Consider the following 12,142-nt stretch of genomic DNA (forward strand, 5'->3'; position numbering starts at 1 on the left):
CCTCAACGCCTCCATAACCACAGCCACACGGAGATTAGACCCCTTCTCAAGAAACCTTTGGCAGACCCCAGAGTACTAGAGAACTACTGTCCCATCTCCCTCCCGTTCCCTGCCAAAGTCATGGAGAAGGCCATCAAATTGCAACTCACCGATTATCTGGAAAGAAACAAATTGCTGGACCCATCCCAATCAGGCTTCAAAGCCAACCACAGCTCTGAGACATCCCTGATCGCAGCAAGAAATGACATCCAAGCCTTACTCAACAGAAGAGAATCAGCACCCTCATCCTCCTGGATCTCTCCGCAGCATTCCAACACCATCTCCCACCACACACTCAACGACCGACTTCGCCAGATTGGAATCATAGGCGATGCACTCGGATGGATGGCCTCCTTCTTCACGGGACGCACCCAGAGAGTCTGCCTCCGGCCATTCATCGTGAAACCCAAGCACACCATCGGCAGAGTACCACAAGGCTGATTCCTCAGCCCTTCCCTCTTCAACATTTACATGACTCCTCTAGCAGACATCGTCCGATCGCACAATATCAACATCATCTCCTATGCCAATGACACTCAGCTCGTTAGCTCTCTCTCAACGAACCCTGCCTTGATGAAGACCAACTTCCACAACCGCATAAAGAACGTCACAACATGGATGAAAGACAACTGCCTGAAACTCAACACGGACAAAATGAAAGGCTTGATCTTCGGCATACACACCGCCCTCTGGAACGACTCGTAGTGGCCTGCGGAGCTCGGACCCACCCCCACATCAAAAGACGATGTCTGCGCCCTTGGCATCATACTGGACAGAACTCTCCATGAAACAAAAGGTCAATGTTTTGCCTTAGCCTAATTCCACATGATCCGCTTGCTCTGCAAAATCTTCAGACTGCTCTACATCAGCACAAGGAAAACAGTGACGCATACCATCATCACCAGCTGGCTCGACTACAGCAATGCACTCTATACCGCCACCTCCACCAACATCCTGCAAGAGACTCCAGACAATCTAGAACGCAGCAGCCAGACTGATTCTCAACCTGACCAAGAGGACACACATCACCCTGCACCTGAAAACCTCCACAGGCTCCCCATCTAGAAGAGATGCCAGTTCAAGCTCGTGACCCATGCATACAAAGCCCTCCACAACTAAGTACCAGACTACATAAACCACCGCCTGATCTTCCAACAACCCTCTAGAAACCTCCGCTCTGCACACCTGCCACTCCCTCAGACACCTCATATCCGCTACAGGAACTCTGGAGGATGCTCCTCCTCACACCTCGCTGCCAAATCCTGGAACACCCTCCCACTTCACCTCCGCATGCCTCCCTTATTGAACCACTTCAGGAAGGAACTCAAGACCTGACTCTTCAAATGATACCTGCAGCACAGTGCCTTGATACCCCTGGAGTGATTAGTCACGCTCTTCAAATAACATTTGATTGATTGTTTGAATTGGTCATAGGGCAATGTTGAAGATAAGTCAGCTGCTACTGCAAGGGAGCTACAAAAACGTTTGGACTCTTTGTCCTCCCCAGAAGGTGGAAGCACCAGCTTTTCTTGGTTATCGTAATTTTAGCTGTTCTATTTACTATTCTCCAAATTAACTTTCTTGCTCTAAAGTAAATCATTGATTGGACATTGGTATTACCGAGTGTGATTTACTGAGTCATGCGGACTCTCAGTTTCTGAAGCTATCCACTTCCTTCATTATGCCTCTCATTTTCACCTTCTCTATCTTGAGAGTCTCTTATCTATCCAGTTGGAAGGCACCAGTTTAGTGACCCAAGGTCACCAGTGGTCTTACCACCACTGGATACTGCCCAGTAACCTTTGGCTGCCCAGGACCCCAAAAAGCACTTGCATTGGAGCATTCACTATGACACCATAAATATTAGAACAAATGTTTAATGATGATAAATGATTGGGAAATGAAGGAGTGGCATGGTCATATAATATTACAGAAGAGTAGAGTCTGGGGACAAAGATGGAAGTTAAGCGACAAACAACAACTTTTGCAGCAACTCAGAAATATGTGTTGGAAGAGGTGATGAAAATAGCGGAGTAGTGGGTTGTTGGCATAAGGATTCCTCCTTTGTTGATGAAATGATAGTGCGTCAAGCTGCTTAAGCCATTCCTAACACCCAAACATCTCATGATTAGGAAACCCATTGTGACCGAGCCACAAAAGATTACCTCAAGGGAGGGTTGACTTTTGGTTCCATGTCATCAGGGCACCAAGTTTCCAGTCTTGGATTTTACTACTGCAAATCATTACAGACCTCTCACATTTCTCAGCTCCATATGTCAGCAGGTCATGCTGTGCAGGTTTTTTTAATCCATTCTCAGTCATGTCATCTTGTTTATAATGACTGAAAGTCCCAGAAAATGAATAAAACTGGAATTGAAGAGCTAGTCACACTGGAACCTGGAAAACTACACAGCTCTGTCACTATTATCAAGCCTGTCAGTCCAACTGGGGTAATGAGACCAAACCATGGACCCAACTGCCAGAACACATCACATGGCAGCAATGTCTGACCGCCTAAGAACAGCTGACTTTCCCAACTGATTTGGCTGAACCATATGAATGTAGAAAACTTTGCATCGCAGACTTCCGCCCAGGTTGCCCCAAAGGAGCGCCCTATGGTGACTCCACATCGCCTGTCTGGCCTATCCACATGGATAATCTGAGGTTTGTTGGACACATCTCATTCACAATAGAGACCAGTTACTCATCTCAGGGTACCAGGACATTCAGGGGTTGGGGTTAACAGATGATTTCTAGTTATGTGGATAGCCTGGTCTTATCTCTAGTAAATAATGTTTTTTTTAAGTAAGGTAGTCCAAAGGTGTTAAAGCAACTGAACAAAGACAGCAACTCTTGCAATGCACAGATTTGTTCAATGAAAACCCAGGGCTGAAAGCAAGCATTCCTGGTGACATTAAGACATCTAGTTATCCTTTTCATGAGATGAAATCACTGTTAGGAGAGTACTGGTGACTGCAGTAATACTCCCGGATTCACCAAGCACTTACTCTTCCATTCGCTGGAAGGGCCAGGTATGGATCAGAATGCAGAGTTGCACTGTAAGCACCATGTAAGGATTAGACTAACAGACATTCTTCCTGTTTTGCATGACCAAGTATAACTTCAGAATTCATACATTTTGTGTAGTTTAAATGTAGTTTGTATAAAAAGAATAAATAAAGTTATAGTAATTGAAAGGTGATACTTAAATTAAAAATTAAAGCTATAACTATAACTTTTGTAATATCTGTGTAGTTTACGTTTGGTTTGTATAGAAAGAATAAATAAAGTTTTCCTTAGGATTATCTTTATTTTTTTCATTGAATTTTAATGTTGTAAAAAAATAAAAATGTGTTTTTATATCATAAAGTCCAGTGTCATCAAGTGGCGTGTCATTAAGAGGAGTGTCGTAAAATACAGTGGTGGACAGTGTCATACAGCGTAGTTTCATAGAGTGTAGTGTCGTAAAGTGGGGTTAAATAAAGTGAAGTGTGGTACAGTGGAGTGGTGTACAGTTGAATAGCATACAGTGTAGTGGTATAGAGTGGAGTGGCGTAGACCGGGGTGGCGTGAGTGGAATAGCGTACAGTAGAGTGGAGTATGGTACGGTGCAGTGGTCTACATTGAAATAGTGTAGAGTGAAATGGAATAGAGTGCAATGATGTACAATGGAGTTGCGTACAGTGAAATAGTATACAATGGTGTGGCGTACACTAGAGCGCCATTAAGTGGAATACCATAGATTGGAGTGGTGTAAAGTGGAGTTGAGTACAGTGGAACAGTGTAGAGTGGAGTGGCGTACAGTGAAGTGGCGCAGATTGGATTAGTGTAGAAAGATCTTCTGTAGAGAGTAATAGCAAAAAGTTTAGTGGTAAAGAGTGGAGGGGTGTAGAGTGGAGTGGTGTGGAGTAGCATATAGTGGAGTGGGATTCAGTGGAATAGCGTTCAGTGGAGTGGCATATAGTGGAGTGATAAAGACTGAAGTGGCATTAGATGGAATAGCATAGAGTGGAGTGGTACACAGCAGAGTTGCGTACAGTAGAATAGTGTAGAGTAGAGTGGAGGGACACACAGTGGAGTGGTGTACACTTTAGTGGCAAAGACTGGTGTGGTGTAGAGTGGAGTGTTGTAGATTGGGATGAGATACCATGGAGTGTGAAACAGTGGAGTGGCATATAGTGGAATATCAGGGTTTTTGATGTAATCTATTTGCAGGAGACGTGGGCCAAAGAAAGTATAGAGATGGATGACTATCAGGCCTTTGATGTGCCGGCCACAGCATCGTCGTCGGGGAGGGCTGGTAATCTTATTCTCAGTCAGATTTGGTTCCATAAAAGTTTTTTGTGTAGGATCCTCTCAATCGTTCAATTGATTATGATTGTTAACATGCGCCAGGTGAGAGTCCTTCTTATAAACTGGTACTATAATATTTTCGATCCAAAGAACTGCCATGTTATAGAAGCCTTGCAAATGGAAATCACTAACATCTCTGGGAAGTGGCAACCTTTATGTGTTTTATGGGTGGGGGTTTTAACTGTACAGCCTGTGAATACAGTAATGATAGAGTCTGTGTCTCTCGGACACAGATGATCAGCCTTTGGCGCAAGTTATTCATTCTCCGCAGCGAGAGGCACTGAATACCATAATCATTGAGAATAACTTGGACAGCCTGACTAACAGTTTCTCAGTTAAGTTCCCTACCTTTGTTGGCGGGGGTAGGGAAAGTTCTATTGACTTTATGTTTATTTCCAGGGAATGCTCCTCACTGGTGTGTGATTTTCATGTGGACCTGGAAACAGCGAGTGATCACAACACATTAATCGCTTCACTTAAAGTAATAGCTAGAACTACAGGGTGGGATGGTCGCTCAACTGATTATAATCGCAATAAAGGTGTTCGACTTAACTGGGGAAAAATAAATCCAATACTTTTTGAGGAGGAAATAGTTAGATCTAATTTCGACCTGATCATGGATTGTTTGGAGCAGGATTCTTCCTCATCTACAATCGTGCAGAACTTTGAACAGCTCTACTCTAACGTAGCAAACAGATTAACATACCCAGCTAGGCCCCAGCAGCATCGTGAGAGATGCTGGTTTAATACAGAATGTTACGGAGCCCATAAGATCTTAAAAACCGTCCTCCAGACTCACCCCCATAACAGAGAACAAATAAAATACGCAAGACGCCTATATAAAACCACCATCAGTGAAAGAAAAGAGGAGCTGAGGTGAAAGCTTGGGATGACCGGGAGAGAGCTAGCGCTCTTAGAGATAGCAAAAGCTTCTGGGCCATCATCAACGGACCTCAATTCACTGAGGAAGTGGGAAAAATGGAGTTACTAATCCTGGGAGATACTTGGGAACTACATTTTGCAACTATCTTTAACCCAAATGGTAGGGAGCTGCCGATTTCTACTGAGGAGCCTCCGGCTGATATGGCGCAGGCAGTTGAGCTTAGTGCTTCACTTACGGTGTCAGAGGTGGAGGAGGCCATTGCAAAGGGAATTTGCAGTAAAGCTCCAGGTCCAGATGGAGTTCCACTAGATCGTTTTAAGTTAAATATAAATCTTTGGGCACCCTGCTAACGCAAGTTTTTAAATCCGTGGTGATTGGTACAATTCCAGTATCCTGGAAAGGGGCTATAGTCGTACCCATGTTTAAGAAAGGGAATAGAAATGACCCTGCCTGTTATAGGCCCATTTCCCTTATTGACTCTACCGCCAAAGTATTGGGTAGGGTAATCCTTGCCCGACTAGAGTAATGGGCAACTAGTAGGGGGATCATTTCGAAGACACAGTATGGCTTCCGGAGGGGATTGGGAACAACAGAGCAGTGCCTAAATCTGTCCTTGATCATGGGCAAGTACATGAGGGCAAAGAGTGGTTCTATCCACCTTGCCTTCATGGACTTGTCCTGTGCATTTGATACTGTGAACAGAGGGAAACTGTGGGCACTAATGACAGAAATGGGATTTGAGAGTGCACTAATCCTGCTCCTAAAAAGGCTACACACTAATACATCTGTTTCCATAAGATTTGGATCACACGGGGAAAGGACAAAGCCCATTGCCTCGACAGAAGGAGTTCGGCAGGGGTGCATTTTAGCTCCTTTTCTGTTTTTAATTTACACAAATGGTCTAGAAGCATTTTTACTAGGCAAGAAAATTGATTTTCCCCGCATTAATGGTCAGCCAGTTCCGCTGCTCTCGTATACGGACGATACTGTACTCATGGCCTTGAAGGCGAACAGCCTCCAAACCTCCCTGGATGCCTTTACTAATTTTATGGCGGCTCTAGACTTGAGGGTTAATTTCTCAAAGTCTTACATAATGGTATGCGGCCCAAAAAAGATTAAAACCAGAAGTTTTAATGTCAGGGGTATGTCCATTGAAAGGGTGGATCAGTTTGCATACTTGGGGAACATGTTTAGCAAGGATTTGAAATGGGATTCCCTGATTATGGCTAGGGCACAGCAGACAAGTAGAGTAGTGGAGGGGCTCTTTCGGTTCACCTGTAAGCTAGGCCACAAGCCAGTGTCCGAGCTGGTTACCCTATTCAATGCAAAATGCTTGTCAGTCGCATCGTTTGGGGTGGGCATTGTGGGCTATCAAAGAAGTCACCCACTACAAGTAGTGGAGAACAAGTTTATAAAACACTTGTTGATGATTCCAAGCAGCTCTGCTACCTCATTTTCTCATCGAGAAGTGGGGATGGAATACATAGAAGATCGTATCGCTGCTGCCCCTTTGGTCTTGTGGGCCAAAATCTGGGTCTCAGAAGAGTTACAGTTTTCTAGGGAGATCATCGAAGACTGTATTCATTTGGACAAATCTGTGAAGATCCCTAGGCTTCGGTTTGAGAGGGATAGGTTATGCAAGATTGGGTTGGATGAGTACTTTGACACTCCATCGAGTAGCCCCTTAAATGCAAAGGGTATAAAGAGGAGTATAGGGTCTGGGCAAATTCGCGTCATTTACAATTGGTGGCACCCGGCCCTAGTTGCCCTTTCATGCCCAAACAGCAATATTACCTATCCTTCACAACGAATAGTCAGATGCGTTTTCTTTTAACAAGATTTCGCCTTAGCGCTCTGCACTTTTTGGTAGCGTTCCCCAAACAATCGGGGTGAACGGACAACCTTATTGCCTGCCCATGCCACAACAGAACTTCTCAGAGCACCTTGCACTTTACGGTTTTTTGTGCACTTTATAAAGAGCCACGGAGTAGATTTTTGTTACCCCTACTATTGAGTACTCGTCCATGTACACAAATTGAGGGGTACAGATATCTGCAATCACTTACCAATTCTGTTATTTGCAATGCTGTTTTAAATTTTATTAGAACAGCAAAGGGCATTAGGAAACGCTATGAAGTGCAATAAATGGGTGGGGAGTAGAAATGATCTGTATTCCTTGTTTTTATCTCAAATTGGTCCAAATTTTACAGCTACTATTACATCGATGCATAAGTATGATTTTAGCTTATAATGGAACTTTTATCTTAATAATATTTTTTTAAAGGAAAATGTGTATTTTAAATTTGTATTGCTTAATTGTCGAAAATTTTACGGCTGTGTGCCGAATAAAGTTAATCTGACTTGACTTGACTTGACTTGGAATATCGTAGAGTGCTGTGGCATAGAGCGGCACGGTGTAGAATGGAGTGGCATACAGTAGAGTGATGTAGAGTGGAGCAGAGTGGAATGGCTTACATTAGAGTGAGTTACTGTGAAGTACAGTGGAATAGAGTCCAGTGGAGTGGCATAGAGTAGAGTGATGTAGACTGTAGTGGTGTAGAATGGAGAGGGGTAGAGTGGAATGGCGCACAATGGGGTTGCATAGAGTGTAGTTGAGTAAAGTTGAATAGTGCCACCTTCCGCCCTTTCGTCCAGGAGGTGTCTCTCCTCTTGTTGCTGCCTGCCTGCTGCTCCGTGCTGAGAGTGCCACGGACCCCCTCTCACCACCTGACTCACTGTACCGGACTATATTTCCCAGCAACCCCAGAGGTGGGCCAGTTGGTCTTTAAATTGTCGAGCCTCCCGGCACCGAATAAATCTGCCTTGCAGCTCCCGCATCTCTGGAAGCTGCCTTTCACCCTTCCCTCCAGGAAGTGTTTCCCCCCCGTTGCTGCCTGCCAGCTGCTCTGCACTGAGAGTGCCTCGGACTCCCTAACCCTCAGGACACACTGAACCGGACTTGATTTCCCAGCAGCCCGAGGCGTGGTCAGCTGGTCTTTATATTTTCGCACCTAAAGTTCCTCTGCAGCTCCTGCTTCGCAGGACGGGTCACCCCTCTCTCGCCTGTGCCCCAGCTTAAGGTACTGTGCCTGCCCCCCTGTCCCTGCGCTGCCTGCAGTCCCTGTTCCTACGTAACCTGCTGTCCCTGTCCCTGCGCTGCCTGTAGTCCCTGTGCTGCCTACTTTCCCTGTACCTATGCCTACTGCAGTCCCTGTCCTTATGCCACCTGCTGTCCCTGCCCCTACGCTGCCTGGAGTCCCTGTCCCTATGCTGCATGCTGTCCCTGCTCCTAAGCTGTCTGCTGTCCGTGCACCGCCTGCTGTTCCTGCCCCTGCACCGCCTGCCATCCCTGTGCCACCTGCTGTTCCTGTCCCAGCACCACATGCTGTCCTTGTCCTCACGCCGCATGTTGTCCCTGCTCTACCTGCTGTCCTTACCCCTGCACTGCATGCAGTCCCTGCTCTACCTGCTGTCCTTACCCCTGCACTGCATGCAGTCCCTGCTCTACCTGCTGTCCTTACCCCTGCACTGCATGCAGTCCCTGCCCAGCTTTCTGTCCCTATGCTGCCGGCAGTCCCTCTCCATGCACTGCCTGGTGACCCTGTGCTGCTTGCCCCCCCCCCCCCCCCCAGCCTGGCCCTATGCTGCCTGCTGTCCTGGTCCCTGGGCTGCCTGCTACCCCTGCACTGCCTGCTCCAGGTCCTTGCCCAGCACCCAGGTCCACTAGGAGCAGCAGGTTCGATGCCATTTCTCCGCCGGTAGGACAACTCCCAGTATCAGGACCCCTGGCCCTCACGCCGCCCGATGGTACACCGACAAGGAACTCCTGGACCCTGGATGCCGAAACACCAGCTGCCTCTCCTTCTACCCATGATCCACCAAAGGATCCTTCACCTGCCGACACTGCCACGTCTCCTGCGACAAAACCTACAAAAGATCCCGCACCACTCCTCCCCACAAGACCAAGAACACCCTGCACCTGCTCCATTGTATCCTGCGCAATGCCCGCTCACTCTGCAAACATGCCATGGAAATCTGGGACACCATCACCACCCTATCCATAGACATTGCCTTCATCATCGGAACGCTGCTCAACCCCTCGAACCCCAACATCAACTTCGCCACTCCCAAAGGCTACAAGATGATACACCGAGACTGCACCAAAAAGCAAGGGAAGGCAACGCCATCATCTTCAACAATGACCCCACACCTCTCATGAAACACCTCAACTTCCTATTACAAACTGACGTGAAGCCCAGGATAATAGGCACCCCAGGACCCTCAGCAACATTCTGGGGCGCCATCCCAACCTCATCGCCCCCTAGCAATTGACTCTCACCACTACGTCCTACTCCGTGACCTTACCCTCCACAGATAATCCCATTCACGCCAACTCCATTGCCCTCCTGGAGAACCTGAACAACATTGGCCTTACCCAACTGGTCACCGAACCCACGCACAAAGTCGGACACATACCTAACCTCATTCTCACCTACAGCGACAGAATCAAATTAAGCTGCACAACAGAACTCACCTGGACTGGCCACACCATTGTACACTTCCCCATCACCAACGCCCAGCACACCATCACCAAGTGTCAGATCTTCTTCCACTGCAGTTGCAGCAAGGTCACCAAACCTCAATGGTCACAGGCCCTCACCACCTCCCAACCCGAGGCCTCAACAGACCTCGACCAGGGCGTCCAGAACTTTGCTGCCTGGTTCACCAACTAAGTCGTCCCATGGAAACCTACAAAATCTTACCTGTCTTACCTCTGCCCCTCAACTAGCGGCAGGGTACACCCTACATCCCCTGCAAAGGACAGGAGTGATCTCTTCTGCACATCTCAGGGCTACGGGGTTAAGACGCACCACACACACCTAAGCACAGGACATCGATTACCTCGGCCATTCTCACCCCAGATGAGCAGTGGGCGGCACACCACACAACCTTCTGCACAAGACAGGACTCACATCGTCTGGACACCTTAGGACAAGCCGTGGGTGGGGGCCAGAGCCGCCCCAGCAAAGGGCAGGCCTCACCTCCTCTGCTTCCACCAGTACAAGGGGTAGGGGGGCACACCCCACTCCTCAACACAGGACATGTCTTACCTCTGCCCCTCCGGGACAAGCAGTGGGTGGCACATCTCACACCCCCCTGCAAAGGACAGGACTGACCTCTTCTGCACACCCCAGGACTAAGTGTGGGGGCACACTTCACACCCCCCTGCAAAGGACAGGGACTAAAAGTGGGGCACACCACACACACACCGTACAGGACATGCCTAACATCCTCTGGACACCTCAGGACAAACGGTGAGTGGGAGGGTACAGCACTCCCCAGCACAGGACAGGCCTCACCTCCTCTGCATCCCCCATGACAAGCGATCGGGACACGCCACACATACCCCAGCCCACTGCAGGCCTCCTCTCCTCTGCAACCCCCAAGACAAGGGGTAGGGGGCACACCACAAAAACCCCAGCACAAAACAGGCCTCACCTCCTCTAGACCCGCCTAGACAAGGGGTTGGGGTCACACCACACAAACCACAGGACAGGCCTCCCACCTCCTCTGGACCCGCCTGGAGAAGAGGTTGGGGTCACACCACACAAGCCACAGGACAAAACAGACCTCACCTCTGGACCCCGCCTGGACAAGGGGTTGGGGTCACACCACACAAACCACAGGACAGGCCTCCCACCTCCTCTGAACCCCCCAGGACAAGGGGTGGGGGGCACACCACACAAACCCCAGCACAGGACATATCTTACCTCTGCCCCCACAGGACAAGGGGTTGGGGTCACACCACATACCCCAGGACAGGCCTCACCTCCTCTGGACCCCCAGGACAAGGGTTGGGGGGCACACCACATGCCTCACCTCCTCTGCATCCCATAGGACAAGGGATGGGGGGGCACGCTACACAGATCGCAGGACAGACCCCAGGACAGGACTCACCTCCTCTGGACCCCCAGGACAAGGATAGGGGGGCACACCACATGCCTCACCTCCTCTGCATTCCCTAGGCCAAGGGGTGGGGATCACACCACACAAACCCCAGGACAGGCCTCCCACCTCCTCTGCATCCACTAGGACAAGGGAAGGGGGGGGGGGGGGCACGGCACACAGACCCCAGAACAGACCCTAGGACAGGCATCTCACCTCCTCGGGACCCCGCCTGGACATGCCTCTCCGAGGTGCTGAAGCGGCTTCTCACAAGAGATCTCGGGGATTAAGCGTCTGGTGCTGTGGACTGCACAGAGCAGAGCAGACAAGAGTTCATTCCACCCCACACAGCGCCTCTGACTGTGCCCCGAGCCTCGCTGCGCTATGCACAGGCCCCGAAGAGAGACACTGCTCCCCCGGACCTGCCCGAAGGTGCAGGATGCAGGACTATGCCTCGGACGGAGGCGCTATAAAGCCACTCAATGCACTCAGTTTCAAACCGAACCCCGATACCGGCACTAGGCAGTCACTCATAGTCAGTCAGAATACGGGGGGTTGATCCATTTTGCCTCTTTCAGCCCAGGTTCGTGTTTCCACTGATGCGGCTGCAGCTTCCTCAATGACGCTGCACCAGAAATCTGACCTTGCAACCAGGAAGTGCTTTCTCTTCAAGGCAAGAATTATCATTGTAATTGCCTGATACAGCCGTTATGAACACGCGCCCGCCGTGCTTCTGACGCATGTGGTATGATCGTCTTGATTTCAGAAGGCAGCTGACATTGTAGCCCACACTGCACCCCACATACTAACGTCTGTTTCTATAGGTGGTGCACGGCATCTATTCTTTTTTAACAGCATTTGTGATAATAAATGTTTATTATGAGGTTTATTTATTTAATGCATTTTCATATAGCGCGGACT

General features: G+C 48.8%; 1 protein-coding gene across 3 annotated transcripts in view; it reads right to left on the reverse strand.

The window, feature by feature from the left end:
- Positions 1 to 11,865, reverse strand: part of LOC146797210 (uncharacterized) — a 267,418-nt gene extending 255,553 nt beyond the window's left edge. Inside the window, exon 1 of one of the 3 annotated variants that reach the window (XM_085624167.1) lies at positions 11,438 to 11,865. In XM_085624167.1, the coding sequence (XP_085480293.1) occupies positions 11,438 to 11,461 (24 nt within the window). In that variant the 5' untranslated portion in view covers positions 11,462 to 11,865. The remainder of the gene's footprint in view (positions 1 to 11,437) is intronic. The other 2 variants (XM_085624166.1, XM_085624168.1) reach the window with 2 other exon arrangements.
- Positions 11,866 to 12,142: the final 277 nt, after the last annotated feature.

Source organism: Triturus cristatus, chromosome 9 (assembly GCF_964204655.1).
Source record: "Triturus cristatus chromosome 9, aTriCri1.1, whole genome shotgun sequence".
Taxonomy (NCBI): domain Eukaryota; kingdom Metazoa; phylum Chordata; class Amphibia; order Caudata; family Salamandridae; genus Triturus; species Triturus cristatus.